Source organism: Phaenicophaeus curvirostris, chromosome 13 (genome assembly GCF_032191515.1).
Source record: "Phaenicophaeus curvirostris isolate KB17595 chromosome 13, BPBGC_Pcur_1.0, whole genome shotgun sequence".
Classification (NCBI taxonomy): domain Eukaryota; kingdom Metazoa; phylum Chordata; class Aves; order Cuculiformes; family Cuculidae; genus Phaenicophaeus; species Phaenicophaeus curvirostris.
Genome location: NC_091404.1, coordinates 21,623,048 through 21,640,593, shown reverse-complemented (window position 1 = coordinate 21,640,593; position 17,546 = coordinate 21,623,048). Strand labels below are relative to the sequence as shown.

At 49.2% G+C, this 17,546-nt stretch overlaps 1 protein-coding gene across 7 annotated transcripts; it reads right to left on the bottom strand.

Moving 5' to 3' along the window:
* Positions 1-4,315: 4,315 nt before the first annotated feature.
* LOC138726190 (V-set and immunoglobulin domain-containing protein 4-like) lies at positions 4,316-15,867 on the bottom strand. 7 transcript variants are annotated; one of them, XR_011338383.1, is made up of 9 exons: positions 14,403-15,001; positions 12,815-12,936; positions 11,486-11,842; positions 10,912-11,187; positions 10,659-10,781; positions 10,310-10,331; positions 9,066-9,521; positions 6,527-6,731; positions 4,316-6,443 (listed from the first exon to the last, which is right to left on the bottom strand). XR_011338383.1 is itself a non-coding variant. In XM_069867703.1 (8 exons), the coding sequence occupies exons 3-8, from the start codon at positions 12,870-12,872 to the stop codon at positions 9,308-9,310; spliced, it is 1,050 nt and encodes a 349-aa protein (XP_069723804.1). In that variant the 5' UTR covers positions 12,873-12,936; positions 14,403-14,584; positions 15,799-15,867; the 3' UTR covers positions 8,409-9,307. The 7 variants fall into 7 exon arrangements, 5 of the variants coding, with proteins under 5 accessions (XP_069723804.1, XP_069723802.1, XP_069723807.1 ...); XR_011338382.1 differs by having other exon boundaries at positions 4,316-6,731; XM_069867703.1 differs by lacking the exons at positions 4,316-6,443; positions 6,527-6,731 and adding an exon at positions 15,799-15,867 and having other exon boundaries at positions 8,409-9,521; positions 14,403-14,584.
* Between the last annotated feature and the right edge of the window lie 1,679 nt (positions 15,868-17,546).

Below are 17,546 nucleotides of genomic sequence, written 5' to 3'. Positions count from 1 at the left end.
GTTTTGTGCTTCCCACAGTTGCCTAGGGACAGTCCTCACTGGAGTACTTGGGTCTCTCTCTCACCCAGGTCCTCTCCAAAGCTGGGACAACTGCTCTGCTTGCTGGATCACAGTTTCCAGGAGCTTTCTTCAGGAGAGGGCAGCTGCTTACCACACCGTCCTGTAATCTGCAGCCCACAGACAGCTGGAAGCCCAGGTGAGATGTCAAGGGACTTCCCAGTCATTCTGGAGCAGGAGGGAGAGGGCATCGCCTCCTGCCTGACCCTTCCTGATTTTGAGGAGGGCAGAGACAAATGTGACACAAAAGCTGCTTCCTGCACTGTGTTGCCCTTCTTGTGCTGGGGAACAAGTGGTTTGTATGGCACTGAGAAGGCTCCTGCTTCACACATGTGAGCCCTCTTGGAAGGTGGAGCGTGGTCTCAGCAGCAGCAACAGCATCCCGAACTTGGAGCTAGAGGCAGCCGCAGAGCTGTTTTGGCACCTGCCAGCCAAGGAGCAGGAGTTATTAATTAACTGGCTGCATCATTTGGTTCTTGCTCTGTTGTATTGTTAACTGTCTTCTCCAAGCCAGCAGATGTGCTATGAAGAACCATGCTGGGGGGGACAGCCTAGCTTGCCTGCAAGGGAGGAAGCCCTTGGGCTGCCACTCCAGGCTTTGTTGGAGCCTGCCTCATAGATAAATTGACCTTACTGGGCCAAATATTCCCACACTTGCCAGGCAACGCTCCCAAAAGCATCAGCTGCAGGGCTGGGAACATGGGAGGATCCCGTAGGGAACAGTGGAAGTCTGCCAGGAGCAGAGTCTCTTGTCAATTTGATTTTTCAAAACAAAGGCTGCCAGCTCCTTGGAGGATTGTGCCCCAAGGTTAGTGATGGACTGGGGCTCAGCAGACCCTGCAGCCCACAGGTCGACAAGGATTCTTGTTTAAATTCAGGCTGCGATTTGGATTCCAGGAAGTTGAAAACAGAGATGGCCTTGATTCCAGTTAAAAACCTGCATAAAAAGTGCATGCCTTGAAATGGTTGCAGCCTGCGCCTTGGGGCACTGCTACTCAGCATGTGAAAACCACACAGCCGCACTTTTCTGCAGGCTGCTGTTAGGTTTAGCATCAAGTCTACCCAATAATCTTAGTTTTCATTTATTCTGATCATGAGTTGTGGAACAGCCTGACAGTTCTGTGAAAGTACCTGAGAGGTGTCCTGCAGCTTGGAGGGGGAAAGCCAAAGAAACCTTCAGTGACTTTAATAAGGGACTGACTGAGGAATGCAGGAAGAGCTCTTTCTGAGTTCTGCTCAGAGTATGCAGTTGATTACTCACTCATTCTGTTTTATAACACTGTGTTTTCGCTTGGAAATACCCACTTCTGCCTGAAACCAGAAGCTCTGACAATGACCTAACCGTTCAGATCAGATACTATCATTACAGGGTGGGGTAGTGAGCTGCATTCCCATCTGCTGATAGAATTATCTCCTTGCTGTACCCCCTCTCTTATCTATCACTGTCAGCAGCATTGCAAGTGGCTGTTCTTCCCCTCAGAAAGCCACAATGGGGGATTATTTTAATCTGCAATTGCAGAAGCAGTGCTTGTGTTTTGTTTTTATTCTCTCTCTCTCTAGGCTGGATCTTGCACTGTTAGACATCAGCACTGAAGCTGAGGGAAAGCTGGCCACTGGTACCTGCTGAAGGGCCTGCTCGTCTGTCTTCGTGCATTGCCCTTTGCCCTCCCCATTGCCCTTTGATATGGCTGAGAGTCCTTTTGGGGATGACAGGTTCATTTTTCTTTTGCCCCTGTGCTCTCATTAGTGTGTGGTGTTTATCTTGCTGAAAATTGTTTCTAGGTGGAGAGGGCAAATCCCTGCTTTATTAACATCAGCAACACCTATGCAACCCTGCAAAGCTTGTTAAAAAAACCTTTAACTTTTCATGGTATAGCAGAGTTTGCTGTGGATGAACAGTAAGTTGACCTGCTGCACAGACAGACCTAAGGCAGGAACCCAGGTGTCTTTATCTGTTGCTAAACCACAGATCAGAGTATTTTGGATTGAGAAATGTTAACCCACAGCCTTGGCTACATTAAAACACATGCACAAGGGGTGGCAAAGCGCAGGGAAGACCCAGGTTTCTGAAGGCAGCTTGGCACCTGTCTCCTGTGGCCAGTGCCAGCTGCTTCGTGCTGCAGGGAGCATCACTGTGATGGTGCAGGATCTTGAGGGAGGTAACAGAAATCAGTTTTAATTGTGCATAAACCAGCATGACTTTTGCTAGGCTTATCTTAGATCAGTTTATTAACTTTATTCTAGTGCTTGTGAAATACACACGCTTCTTTTATCTGTGTCAACAAAATGCTTTTATCTACATGGTTGGAATTCATTCTGAATTAGGAGCCAGAACAAAGAAGTGTTCGCTATCTCCACCTTGCCAAAGGCCAAGGGCAAGCAGAATGCAAGAATTGCAAAGCCTTTGTAGTAACCCCTCTAGAAACTGATTTTATCTTTAAAGTTCTATCTGTGCCCTTGCTGTTTAAATCTTATTTTCACTCCCTGCTGGTTTCAGAGCACATATAGAGACTATATATTTGACATGACCATTTCATATTTTGTGCTTTCACAGGGATAAACCTTGCCCTTTCCAGGTACATTTCTATGTGTGTAATAATAGATAGGATTATACAATCATCTGTACAAAACAAGTCCCAAAAGTTAGAGTTAGAGAAGGATTAATAAATTGCCCACTGGAGGATGCTGTTGATACACCTCAGCTGAATTCTACATTTGCCTTAATTGGTCTGCCTTCCAAAATATGATTAAAGTATCCATTTTAGTTTTTTGTTTTGATACTAAAAATAGCACAGCTGCTTTCTCAGAATCTGATGCTGCTGGTCATGTGAAATAACGATCAGGAGAATGGGAAGGAAGCTAAAAGCGCTGTGCTTAAACCTGGGCTGAGGCTGAGCCTGGGCCTGGCCTGTGCAGAATATGAATGACATTACCATAGCATTATGCGGAATGGTGCAGTTAGGAGCTGTGATGAATTTTCCAGGATTGTTGCACCCTTTCAGAACTTCAAATCTGTTTTTAGGCTCCAATTCTGAACAGTCAACATCCAAGAAGGACACAGAGCACAGTAATACTTGGCAATGTCTTCTCTTGTGTATTCCTTGTTGTTTAATTTTCTTGTAAGTGCATTTCTGCATTTAACATGCACTGTTGAAACCAACAGTTTCCGTATTCCTTGTGCAAAGGAATAGTGTGTGTGTGTGTGTCTGTGTGTTACGTTCACCCTTACAGGCTGGATTATAGCAGTGTATGGGGGTGGAAAACTCCATTTATTACTAGAGAGGCTTTTTCTATATGCTGAAAATGAAGCAGAAGGGGATTGGTTTGACAATGGAAGAGAAAGTTTCACTTCATTGTTGAAGAAGTCCCTTCTTTCCCTGTGTGGCAGTTTGGATTTCATTTAGCATCAAGATCTGATAGTGATCCTGCCTGACAGTGCAGCTTACTGCTGGCAGGCAGGGACCCGGGGCTGGAGGTTGTGGGGACAAGCAGCTGCCAGGGCTACTTTTTGTTGCAGAAATGAACACAGTTGGCTACAGACTTAGCGCCAGCACTGGTGGCTGAACTTGCCTCCAGCAGGGTCAACGATGAAGCCTGGCATGGATGCCCAGAGTTGTACTTGTGTTTCAGGCAGGCTTGAGGAGGTGCCTTTTCAGCTTTTGGGTCATAGTAAAAAAGTACTTTTAGCTGTCATAGGTACGACAAGATGTGGAACTGGAGTCTACTCCTGCCAACAGAAATTTTGTCTTTGGGATGCATGGAGCCACCAGTCTGTGTTAAATCCAGAGGCCTCATCCCATGTTCTGTGGGAGCCCTCAGACTAGTTATGACTGAAATGGCCACATCTAGGACTGGGCACTTCACTGCAGTACCCTGCAATACAAGGAGACTCGGGTGTGTGTGACCGCTTGAGTGCAAAATTACCAAAGAGAAGGAATTGAATGTGAGAATTTAGGAGGTTAGAAATGAAAGCAGTGAAAATTGTTAGATTACTGTGCTCTTATCTTCATCCTGTGCAAAATTGCTCCCCCACAGTGTTTTCTGGGTCTCTGTCTAGACTTTGCGTGTCTAGAGAGACATTGGTCTTCATGATGCTGTACTCAAACAGCATGTCTGAGTGTTTGCAAGGACATTCTGTCAATACCAAGCTACCAGTGTAGCCATACAGCTAAGGCAGAATGTTAATCTGGAAAGCTCAGCATAATTTTCAGCTCCTCAGAGTTCACACTTTTAATCAATACAGTGGACATTTTCTTTAGCAGAAGGCAGTGTCTGCTTGCGTGTTTCTCTCACCTAAATAGAAGTACGGGGCGGGGGTGCGGAAATATGGGAGGAAAATGATGGGTTTTGCTAATTGGGAAAAGCAACTTCAGCCCTCCTTTCCTTCTTCATTTGTCCAGGATGGGACTCCAGCGATGACCTCTGTGATGGCCACTGAGAGCTGCAGTGCAGCGCTGCGTGTATTTGACAAGCTGAGTCCGACACTCAGTGTGCAGAGTGTCAGTTTGTCAAATACCCCAAGTGAGGCACTTGCTGAGCAGCGTGGCAGCGCTCCGAGGGCACGGGCTCCTTCCTCCCACTCAGGTAGTAGCCTTTCCACCCGGGTTCTGCTCATCTCCAGACACCCAGCCAAGTACTGGACACACCATCCTATTATTACTGAATGCTCAGCTCTGATCCTGTGCTGTTTGGTTTCCTTCCACCCAGTTTTGGAAGCACCTGTTGGTGTGCAAAAGCTGTAGGGAAGTGATGCTGGTGCAGTGCCTCTGCACCATGAAGGCAGAGAGTTGGGCCCTGGCTCTTTATTCTTTGTAGCCAAAGACAACACTGTTCTCTTCCACAGCGTTAACTAGCAAGCTGTTCATTAACTAAGCATGTTTATTAATTAGGATTCAGGTGACTATAAGCCAAACACCATGGGTAAGGTTAGCATTATCCATAATCTTTTCTTTGGACATGCAGGAATCTTTTTTTTTTTTTTTACTTGAAGTTATAGTATAAGATAATGAGGCTGCTGATTAACTTCCTTCTGTCCCATTATCCAGTGGAAAATGCATGTTTGCTCAACCTGTTTTTAAACCAGGCCATGAAATCCATCACTTCTTGAAGCCCTGTTGTTTCGATAAAGCTCATTGGTTTTGGATGGTTATTTCTAGTTAGCACTTGCAGCAAGGTTGCCTATTGCCTCTCTGCTATGTAGTTAAAGTAATTCCTTCATTCCAGGTTGCCCTGCTCGAACATCTAGTGATTGGTTAGCATTTCAATAAGGGACTTGTAGGGTAACAGGTTTGCAGTTTGAGCACTCTCTGGGTGGGGGGCTGCAGAGAGGAGCGCCCAGCCCAGTTTGACAAACTGAACTCTGAAAGCATTTAACACTGAAAACTTGGAAACCAAGAAAAAAATCCCAGGAACCTACTGAGTTGTTTCAGGACAGCACCAGCTGCAGGTTTTGCAGTGATCAACTTTAATTCTAAGCTTTTGGGTTTTTCATTGTAACTATTTCTTGCTAGATCTTTTGAAGTCTGAGTTTTCCCAAAGCTGGGACCCATGAACGTGTCACTGCCCAAGAAAATTGTTCTGCTTTTCGAATAGGTCCTGCCAGTAGGGCTCATTGTGCACTCCTGAACAAACTGGCTCCTGCTCCTTATGACTCAGGCTCCTGTGGTCTCTCAGGCACCTCCTCATGACTCAGACATCACCCTGATCTTTATCCCTGAGGCCAGCTTCAAAAGAGAACAAAGTCTTATTGCAGGGGTTGTTTTGTCCCCTGTGCATCTTGAATGTAGCAGGCAGCTGTGTCAACCCCAACCCTTTCTGCCACCACAGACCTTGAGGCAGGTTTCAACAGACCTAAACTCTGCTACACCACAGCTGCCCAAGTGTTCTTTTGTATTCCTTACCAGTGGTTTCTCATGTATTGCTCTTTTACTTACAGTAGCTTTCCCTCCCCTCAGCTTTTTAAACAACATCCCCTGTCCCAGCCCCCAGTTCCTTCAGAGAGGGCTGGGGGATAATGTAAACCCCTTCCTCCCTTACAAGAACAAATACTAAATTAGGGCGGGATGAATTTCTGAGACTGTCTTTCCCTTCTCCCTGTTGGTAACAGCAGGGTCAGAGGGTTCTGAAGGCGAGGGCGAACCTGACAAGTGTAAACTGCACCAGGCCCCCTCTGTTGTATGTGAAGTGCAGTTGCTCTGAAGCGAGGGGAGCTACAAGTCTCATGACATTGTGCTGGCCACTAGAAATAGTGCAGGTTTTGGAGGCAGATGGAGAGCTTTGGAGCGGAAGCTGAGCAGATGAGTCAGGTCCCCGGGTGAGTGACCAGCACCAAGAAAGGAGAAGTTCTCTTGTTCGATGGTGATAGAATATAGTAAAGTCCTCTGTGGCTTTTAGAAGAAAAAATGTTCTGTTTCCAACAGGTTTTACTTCCAAGCATGCCAAAAATATAAATAAAAAAATAATCACATACTTGCTGCGAGGGCACTGAGGTGTTTTGTGTTTGCACTGTTCTGCTGCTTATGACCCAAGTGGGGACAGCATCAGGTACATAGCTCTGCTCCAGCCGACTTAACTCCCAGTGCCTTCTTTCTCTGCTAGCTTTTCCTGGCTTCAGGTCTTCTGTGGAAGCTGCCTGGACCTCCTTGCAGCAGAGCACTGCTGGCAGGCATCAAAAGCTGGAGAAATCATGGTTTTGCATAATCAGTGAGGGAACCTGGAACTGGGAGCTTGTAACGGCAAGAAATCTTGCATAAAACGTGAGACTACTTGAAAATGAATGAGAATGGCACCTGGGGGGCAGGGTGGGGGGCGGTAAGAGTGCATACTGTCCTATGTTTGGGGCCTGAATCTGCTGAGATGAGGATCATGGAATCACAAAATGGTTTGGAAGGGACCTTAAAGGCCATCCAATTCCAAGCACCTGTAGAGGATCAGGTTGCTCAAAGCCCCATCCAACCTGGCCTTGAACACCTCCAGGGAGGGGGCAGCCACCACTGCTTTGGGCAACCTTCACTCATACCTCCCCACCCTCCCAAGAAAACATTTCTCCCTAAGCTCTCATCTAAATATCTCACCTCTTTCAGCTTAAAAATGTTCCCCCTTGTCCTATCCCTGCACTTCCTGATCAGGAGCCCCTCCCTAGCTTTCCTAGTGCCCCTTTCAGTACTGGAAGGCTGCTGTAAGGTCCACCTGGAGCCTTCTCCAGGCTGAACAAGCCCAACTCTCAGGATAGGGAAGCTGAGAACGTTTTCACTTCCCTTCCCAAGTAGCATTGGCCCCATGTCACCCACTTACTTATGCACTGTGAGCACAGCTGCAGCTCCCTGCTCCCTGATTTTCTTTTGGGTGCACCCCGAGCCTGCCGACAGCAGCAGCTGCTGTACAGCCTGTTGTTCCCAAGACAGGAGTGTGTGCACCAGCAACAGCAGACACATGACGGTGTGGGGTGGCCTCACACACATTTCTAACAGTCCTTGTGCTCTTGCCCTTGGTCAGGCACAGCTCCCCTCCTCTCCGTCTGGGCCAGCTCTGGCAGCCTGGGCTCTGCCTGGCACTGCCGTAGCCCCTACAAGGGCGGGCAGGGCTGCCTAGAGCTGCAGCACAGCTGTCCCTGTGTGTTCACTGTGTTCAACCTTCATCATCCAGGCAGGAGATTTTTCTCTCTGAGGCTGCTCTTCCCAGTGCTCAGGCCATGGAAAGTTGGATGAACCTGCTATTTGGCTGCTGACCTGGGAAGGGAAGCCCTATGGCCAAGAGATGAAAGTGTGGGGGTCCAAGGCAGTGCCGCTGGGGAGGGTTTTGCGGCCCCGTGCTCCCCCAGCTGTGCTGACTGATTTAATAAAAGTTGATAACTCTCCCTGCACCCTTGCCTTGATAAAGCCAGGCAGCATCTCCCCTCCCTACCAAGTGAGTAGGACAGAGTGATGCTGCCTGGAGATCTCCAACAGACAGGGAGGGCAGAGCACCCAGCGCCCTAGCATGTGAGATGGAAAAGATTAACAAGGAGGAAGCCAAGCAGGCTGTTGGGTAATGGAGTGAGGTGCAGGAAATGCAGTGCAGTCGAAAGTGCTAAGCACACAGCCCAGCTGACAACAAGCCTTGGGGGCTGTGGTGAGGTGCAGTTATGTGAGGAGTCTGGTGGGGGTCTGGCCTGATGGCCCTCCTCCTGTCCTCTTTAAAAGGGAAACTCAAGTCAAGCTTCCAAGCCAAACCATGGCCAAAACAAACCATGGCCCCACCAGTTCTGTGGAGTTAAGACGGAAGACTAAGGTCAAGCATAAATCTGCAACAGAAAAATTACAGCACTGGATGGTGAACTACCAAGGAAGCTGGAATTGATATGCAACAAAATCCTTTGGAGACTTTTGTATTTGCCCTGGGAAAGAAAATATGTTTTGCTAATCAAGCACTTCTCAAGGCATTTTACCAAAACGAGCACTCACAGCATCCCCCTAATGTGGGTCAGCATTAATAGCCCTGTTGCAATCAGATGGATTGACTCATGTTCCACACAGAGAATCAGTGTTGGTCTGTGGCACCCAGGGAAATCCCTTAATCATTATTCCAAATGCCACAAATTTCTCTGTTTCGTTACACCTCTGCCCCCCAGCCCTTGTACAAGCGAAAAGCAAGCATTTCCAACACCTATTGTGCATTTCTGGGAGAAAACCAGCGGGTGGCAGTAAGTATGCTTGTCACCTGCAGGCACATTCCTTCTTCCTCTATCAGAGCTCCAGTCTGACAGCAAAAATGATTTCTGGGGCATCAGCCCCCTTTATAACATTTACCAAAAATGACTCAAGGATAAGCAGGATGTACAGACAGTGTTGGCTGAGCTGCATCAGCCATTTCCAGCATGAGCCCTGGCTCCTCGACATCTGGGATGTCCTAACAGGGGAACATGCACCTGAAGTGCCTCTTGCCGGTGTTGGCCAGCAGCATTGTGCCCCGCTACACCCTGGGCTGCAGGTGAAAATCATTTGTGTTGCCACTCCTCCAGATCCCCTCACCTGGGCCCTTCAGGTTGCTCAGGAATTATTGGCTCTGTAGAAGTACGCAGATGACTGCTGGGCTGAGGGTTCCTCATTGCCAAAGCCCACAAAGGCCATGCAGTCCCCTGGGTTAAGGAAAGCAGCGACACCGGTGTATATATCAGAGCATAAGACAGACAGGAAGAAGAGTTTCCTTTGGTAAAGTTCACCGCTCCATATCCACAGCCCTGCATGGCCACTCATGTGGAAAAGCTGGTGTGCTACTCAGGCTTTTCCATTTCATACTCCAACTCCATTGCACTCATCAGGTTCTCATACTCATGGTTTTTCCCAACACTTATGCTGCCATGGCTGCTGTCTTTCATGATGGAAGTGTCATTGGATGTTTCAGACTTCGCATTTGTCTCCTTGCGTAGGCCCTTCACGGGGGCTTTCACATCAGTTCCCAGTCCTGTGACATCGGTGCTGCTGTGGCTGAAACGACAGAGACATCACTGAGAAGCATGACTGCATCAAAAGCCCTTAGATTTACATCTTTGTGGAAGACAAGATCTACCATGTAATCTATGCAACAGCAGAATTTATATTAACCCTGCGCAGGCCGGGGGCCAGGGTCTGAGGGGCATGAAAGAGTCACATTAGGAGAATTACACACATAAAAAGAGGCAAAGCACGGTTCACATTGGTACCATAAACTGCCATGGCGTTATCCTGTTACCCTCAGGAGAGGCACCAGCTGACCGCCCACCCTTAGAAAGTGTGTTCCAGCAGTAACGAGGAGAATGGCAGGGTGTGAGGCTGCAGGTGAGTCTGCACACGACTGCAGTGGAAGGGAAGAGAGGCTGGGACAAGGACAGGGCAGCAGGTATGTTTGTATAATTTTAAGCAAATAGGAAATGCATAAAGGAGTACCGGGATAAGCACTGGGACATGTTTCTTAGAGAGAAAGGCATGTATAGAAGGAACTGATCTTGAGGGAAAAGCTAAGGATTCCCATCTTTTGCTTTGTGAAATGATGGTGAGTATTTATGCAGAGAGCAGTTTCCCCCTGGCATCTGCAATGGGGGAAAGACCCAGCCTGCCTTTCCCTCACTCTCCATGCGACAGAACAGGCTGGCTGCTCGATGTCCTGACACTGCCCAGGAGGCAGGTCACCGCCAGCCAAACAAGCTGTGGGTTTCACTGAGCAGGAGGGCGTTCTGGGGACAGACACGGGTGATGCCCGCAGCCTCCTGGGCCGTGTGCTGGGCCGTGGTACTCACAAAGCGACTTCGTAGAGAGGCTCTGTGGAAAAAGAGGAATCAAAGATGGGTGTCAGCATGGTTTGTGTGCTTCAGAAAAAGAAAACCCAGCCACTTCCAGGCTTTCCCACCCTCTGGAATAATTGCCCCACCCTGCCTCAGCTTAGAGGGGACCAGCTGGGGCTGGGCTTGGGGCAGGGGATGAAGGATGGTGGGGATGGTGACGATGATGGGAGTGACGGGGATGGTGAGGGTGGTAGGGGTGATGGGGATGGTGAGGATGATGGGGATGGTGAGGGTGGTAGGGATGGTGAGGATGGTAGGGGTGACGGGGATGACGGGGCCGGCGGGGCCGGTGCGAGCCGCTCACCGTCGCGGCGCCGCCGCAGCCGCGCTGCCAGGAGCGCTCCGAGGGCGGCGGCGGCGGCCAGCGCGGCGGCCAGGGCGGCGGGTAGCGCGTAGGGCAGCGCGCGCGGCGCGGCGGGGGCGGCACCTGCGGGGCGAGAGGTGAGGAGGAGCGGCCGGGGGCCGCCGGGCAGCGCCCCCCCCCCCCAGCGAGCAGCGCCGGCCGGAGCCCCCCTCGGGGAAGCCCTTCCCGGAGCCCGCCCCGGCCCGGGCCTCACCCGTCACCACCAGCTCGACGGCGTCGCTGCGCTGCGCGGCCCCGACCCTGCCCTCGGCCTCGCAGAAGTAGGTGCCGGCGTCGGAGGGCCGCAGGCTGCCCCAGGCCAGCTCGGGCTGGCTGCGCAGGAGCCGGGGCGCCTCGCCCGGGCCGCCGCGGAACCAGCGGTAGCGGAGCGGGGGCGACCCGCTGGCCTCGCAGGTGAGGCTGGCGCTGGATCCCGCCGGCACCGCCAGCCCCCGCTCGCCCGCCCGCACCGTGGGCTTCGAGGCCGGCACTGGAAGGCAAAGCGGACGGACGGGTCAGCGCGGCCCCCCCCCCCCCGCTTGGCCTCGGCGGCTCGGGATGGGGAGAGGGCAGGCCCCGCAGGCCCCGCGGCTGCTCCAGGCTCGGGGCCCGGCCCGGCCCGGGGCGCCTGGACGGGAGGAGTCTCTCCTCCGGCCGGGCCCGGCCGGAGGAGAGACTCCTCCCGTCCAGGCGCCCCAGGCTGGGCTGCCGGCGGGCGCTGCCGCCTCTCCTGCGAGCCCCGCGGGGTACACCGGCTCGGACAGAGCTGGGTTTACTGCTGGATACACCTTTGAGGACTTTAACCGTAGTGGTCGTCTCCTTTGTCATCGAGCTGTTGTTTCCAGACCTCCAGATGACCTGGCAGGTGTAGCGTCCGCTGTCGGGGATCTCGAGGTTCTCGATGAGGAGCGAGGCATCCCCTGGGCTGTGCTTCGGGACGCTGACCCGGCCTCGGAACCGAGACAAAAAGATGTGGTCACCGGAATCATCCCTCCGAAATACGGTAGAGGTACTGGAGTCTCGCTCCATGCTCCAGCTGAGAGTTTGCAGCGTGAAACCTTCTGAGAGCGTGTAGGTACACGGTAAAGTGGTGGATCCCATCCATGTGCCGTTGACCCAGTGGACACCAGACAGGTCCGGGAAGGCTGCAGGGAACAGCAGTTAAAGGGAAGAAATAAGAATGTACGAAAGAGTAGAATGTCTTTAGGACAGATGGGAATCACCAAGCGGAGGAAGCCAGCATGTGGCCACATCTTAGGCTTGCTTTAGACCCCAAGCCAGCCAAACCAGAGTCTGTCCCTAGCTCTCTGAGCACAGGGAAGTTGCTGTTACCTCATGGCTATTTTTATTGTTTCTCTCTGGACACTTGCCAGTTCTCAATTCCTTCTCAGCACAGAGAGGCACAAATCCTACTCCTGCTGGCAGCATCACAGATACAGACCTTCAGGAGCATCTCTTATTCTGCCCGCTAGCCCCAGACTTTACACCCTGGTTCTGCTGCTTGGCTTTCTGCTTCCACTTGCACATCATAAATCAGGTAGCAACGACTTCCCCCTGCTGACACAGGGCACTTGGACAACACCGCTTGAAGAGCTGACTTCTACCTTCTGCATAGGAGGAAGGCAAGTTTACCGCTTCACTGTGATTAAAGATGCTTGTTTGCATGCATTCCTGTCACTATTTTTTATGCACCTTCCCTGGTGCTCCCAGGACCCTGCAGTACGGCTGCGCCGAGAGAGGCACCGCTCTGTGTGGCAGCACGTCCCAGAGCTGACAGGAGGTGCCATGCGGGGAGAGGCACGGATCTGTCTCCACGGGGACAGCTGGGGCTGAGCAGAGCCAAAGCTGGTTTCTGACATGGAGCTTTGGTTTTCCTTTACCAGGTGACCGAGAGGACAGGCACAGCTCCATTCTTCGAATCCCACATCCTGGTCAAATCCAACTCCTTGATGTATCAGTTTTTAAAGGTTTTCTTTTCTTCCCCTTTTCACTGAGAAAAACTAAGAGTGGAAGCTATTTATAAAACTGCTCAGAAATACCCTCAAAGCATTTGGTACCCTCAAGTTAGTTTGCTATCCAGTGCGTATCTGAGCATGATTTTGTTTAAGCATCTCTACCTCGTTGTTTTGCATTGCTGTGTGCCATGAAATAGCTGCCAGCATCCCCCAGTTCCATGTGGAGCAGCAGCACTCTGTATACGACCAGTTTCAGCAGGAGCAGGGATGACTCCAGGGGAGAGCTGGAAGGAGTGGCAGAAATTCAGCAAAACAGAAATCCCTCAGAGAGCATTTTAAAAGAAGGATTTCCTCTCAGTGGCACTGAAACTGGGATGAAGTCTTTCAGACAAACATCATGAATTCTCCCACTCGAGGGAAATAGAGCTGGACCAGCCCAAAAACCTGAAGGGCTATGTTAGAGATTAGAAGACTGATCAGAAGGATTTGTATTTTCTACAATCCATGATCTTTAGAGTCTCTTCCAACCCAAACCATTATATGATTCTATGATAATGGCTGAAAAAAAAATTAAACTCTTCTATTCTGGCCCATTTTGTAATGAGCGTCTTTCTTGCTATCCTGACAGCACCAGCCATCCTGGTGGCATGGAAGTGCCGTGCAGGCAGGAGCCTTTGGGGATCTGCTGTGAAGTACTGAACCAGGAACCAAACCCAACCTTTTTAGACTTAGGGAACTTCAGATCCAACTCAGCTTTCTTGGATCATACCTGCTTCAATCAGATAAGCACCCTGCCAAGCGCTCAGGTGGACGTGGGAGAAGAGAGGGTGGATTTTGTAGTACCCATCTCATTCTCTCAACCTCTCCAGCTGCCTGCCCGCTGAGAGCACAGCTCCTCTGGGAATGCCACTTGTACGTGGCAAATGACCTGAATTTAGCTGGACTTGTCTCACCTCTGCCCATGCCCCCTTATCCCACTCCTCTTTCCTTCCCAAAAAGGCACTGGTGATGTTCAGCTGCATTAACTTACATTATGTTGCTCAAGAGGCAGATCCCAGAAATCTGCAAAGCTGCTTTTCTAGTGATGCAACAGGGAACATAACTCAACCTATTTTCCTAACTGTCAGGAGCAATTCCATGCTCTGTACACAACTTGTTAAAGCACCTTTCTCCTGTTTCCCAAACCTTTCCTCTGCTGGTGTCAGTGTCCATGTGCCCCGGGAGTGGTACGTATTCTTCATGGACACAGGAGTCAAAGCAAAGATTCCAGTCTCACCTCCCCTTCTACATGTAGAGAGTCTACAGACAAGAGAGACCAAGGGGAAGCATGTGTGTTCCAGCTCCTGGTCTCACAATTACAGCTCCTCTTCTGCCCATGACTGTGCTGGCAGAACAATGATTCTGCTCTCTTCCATCCTAGAAGAATGCACAGTCCAGCTTCGCAGAGACTGTTTTGGAAGCTAACACCAGAGCAGGCCCTCTCCAAGGGTCCTGAACAATCCTGTTTTATTCTTGCTTTGGGCCATGGAAGCTGGACTTTTGCCCAGTACCGCTCACCCTTAAAGGCACTTTGTGGTATCCGATACCAAAAGAGACTCCTGGGAATGCTCAGGCTCTATTTGTTGTGCAAGTAACTAAAAACTTTCTACATCTGACAATTTAAAAAAATTAAGATACTGTAATTCAAAATATTTTCCCTCCCCTCTTAGTACTATGATTCTTGCTTTCATACATGGAAGCATTTACTCACCATTGCAGCTGATGAAAGCCATCACAAACAGCATGATCCACAAAATTTCTCCCATTCCTCAAGAACTGTGGGTCTGTCCTCCTTTTCCTGCACTTTGTGAGAGACCCCCACGCTCCTGGGACCAGAGTGCAAATGAAGAACACTTCCCTTTCTTCTGTCCTTTATCATCTAGGATCCTCTTTCTGAAATATCACGAGTCCATTTCACTGCTGACATAGGTGAAGGGTAAAGGATGGACAAAGACTAGAAGGATCTTTCCGGTTCCATTTCATATTTCCCTGTCCCCACCCAATTCTCTGGCCATTCTCTTGACTTTTCAGACTAGTGCTCTTCTTTATTGTTTTTCATATTTATGTACTTCTTTTTGCTTTCATCTTCCCTTTCTTTTCTTCCACGTTTGTGTTCACTTCACTGTAGAAGAGCTTTATGATGACTGCACAGTCAAGCACTTGATAGCAAGGGAAAGCAAACTTGTGAAGCATACATTCTGTTCCCTCTGACTCGTGTGTGAAGGCATTGCCTTTCACACCAGAAAACCTAGGGTGCCACTTTTACTGCTTTTTTTCTGTTTTAGCAGAAAATGCACAGAGAAGAGGTATTGAAAAACCAACATTCTGCTGATAGGAATTTCCCTGCAAAAGCTCCAGTCTCTACCCTCTGCCCTGTTGCAGTGGACCAGAAGCAATATAGGGCGGGGATGCCCTCCTAGTCCTGGACCAGAACTGCTTTGGGGCGGAGATGCCCTCCCTCTCCTCTTTGGCGTGAGGTGCAGCTGCAGTGACACCTCCCAGGGCTGTGGAGAAGAGCTGTGGGGAAAGGAGAGGTTAGCAAGCTGCAGTCAGCCACATTTGAAATTACAGCAGCTTTTACCATCTATTGTTGATTAGGTAGTCCCTGCCTGGTGCTCTCGTTTTCACAGACAACCTAAGTACACATTGCTGCTGCAATGGGCAAAAGTCATCGTGTTTCGTGCTCTGCAAACACACGTGGTCCTTTCTAAGGAGGTGACTTGGGACTGAAGCAGAGGGATTTGAACCCAGGAGACATTCTGGGTTTGCTTTGTAGGGGTATCCTTAAGAGGGCATCCAAGATTATCTATAGGTGTTATACACAGAATTAATGTGCATCTACTAATTATTACCAAAAGCAGAAAAAATAACAGAAGAAAGGAAACACATATAAAAGCAAATCTACTGACCTAAGAAATTTTGTTAGAAGCTTTGATTTGTTCACTAAAGCAACTTTTGACATTGGTGCAACACATTCATATGAGGTTCCAGGCTAAAGGCTACCAGCTGTTGTCCTGCCAAGGAAGCCAATGGAGGCAGCAGCAGCACCATCCATTGCAGAGCACATCCTTGCTTGTGTGGTGGAAACTTGATTTTTGCTGCCTTACCTTCTTGACTTCGTTGCTGAAGCTACTGGTGTGGTACTGGGTCATGGGGTACCTGTATCCCACTCACCCATGCAGGCACCAAGAAGCCGTTAGCTACGTTTAGTGCTGCCTAAAAGCAAGCAAAAAACCACACAAGCACTTGTTAAAATTCAAGCAATGTCACTAAGAGAGTGAATGTGAGTCCATTTTCAGAGATGTAATTTAAACCCAACCTTTCGCAGTTCCTGACCCATGACTAGAAGCTTGTCCCAGCAAACTATCACCTACGTAAAAGACTTATTAAAAGAGACTAGGTTTTAGGGAACATGCCCTGGGGCAAGCTGAAAACCCAAGCTAAAACTGCTGATGTAATCAGTTTCTGAACCAGACATGCAAGACTTCCTGAAGCTGTAATTGTACAGGATAAAAAAATGACTATTTAGCTAAAACAGACATGAATAACTGTAGTTCCTCAAATGTGATGTAAATGACATCTTTTTCTCCCTGAGACAGAGATATAGCTGCTGTGTTTCTCCTCCCTGAGCACACAGCCAGCCCATTTCTTTCTTACCAGCGAGACTCCTCATGATTTTGCCTCTGAAAACATGAAGAAAAAGACTTTAATGTCTGAGATGCTTTTGCTAGTTAGCTGGTTTACTATAAAGAATTGCATTTATTTCAGTGTCTCTACTTTGGATTGAATCTGTTGCTTTCTCTCTTGCAGTGCTGGGGGTTAGGTATCCTGTGCCCATTCCCTGCAGGCACCCACCTTCCTTCTGCACACTGAACATGACATGCTTTCAAGTGTCACTTCTTCAAGTGTTACAGCTCAGGTAAAATGACCAGTATGACTCTATGTTCTGTGATTTCTGCTACTACATCTCTGGCTAATTAGAGGTAGCACAGTAAAGTCCTCATTTCTCTGAAAGTGATTGCAGATGGGCTCTCAGATCCTACTCTGCAGAGCCTGGACCTTACCCTCATGCTTTGACATAGTCTGCCAGAGGCTACAGAAGTTTGCTAGTTTTCCTGATGATGATGATTTTTAGCCAGCAAGTGGTGAAATTCAGTACCAAGCTCTGAACGAACCACTAAAAAGTAGGTAAAAGAAGAAAGTTATTTTGTGCTGTGCTCTTTTTTATCTGCATTCAGGAAAAGGCAATTTTTACTGCAAGACTTGAGACATTGTTATTTAGTCCAGCCATAGCCAGCTCACAGATCTGGCTAAGCACTTTTTAGGTCCCCTAGACAAGCTAATTCAGTGATCCTCTATGATCACGTGCACCACAATTCTCCTGTACGTACTAGACAATTGTACAGGCAGGTATGAACACATACTCTTTATTCCACCTAAAGAAACAGAGACTTAATGTAAACAAGCATTGTCCTTCAAGGCCTGTGTAACAGAAAGGTGATGCACAAATGATCTTTCCGAAAATGAACTTCCCTTCTCAGGTCAGTAACATTAGTCCTGGGTTACAGATTATCTTGGCCAAATCCTTGTAAATCCTTCCTAGCACTAAGAAAAGGGCCAATATCTGTGATGCCATCTGAGTGTTCATTTCCTATGTGGTGCCACAGGTGGGCTTCACAAGTCCAGCTATCAGAGCAACACAGCTTTCCCTTTACCTGCAATTATCACACCCACTAGCTATTGCTGCGTCGGGTAGGCTCGCTGCTCCCACAATGCTTGCTCTTTGCAGGCTTCCCAGTTCCTCTCTCAGTGGCTCCATGAAGGCTGGTTACGCTCTGGTTTTGGAGAACACTAG

Excerpts from the sequence above, each read along its gene's own strand:
- LOC138726190 (XM_069867703.1), bottom strand. The coding sequence starts at position 12,872 with ATGGAACTGGGGGATGCTGGCAGCTATTTCATGGCACACAGCAATGCA. Across the intron at positions 10,782-10,911 it reads CGTCGAGCTGGTGGTGACGG|GTGCCGCCCCCGCCGCGCCG; the intron begins GTGAGGCCCGGG and ends CTCGCCCCGCAG. Across the intron at positions 10,332-10,658 it reads GCTGCGGCGGCGCCGCGACG|AGCCTCTCTACGAAGTCGCT; the intron begins GTGAGCGGCTCG and ends CTTTTTCCACAG.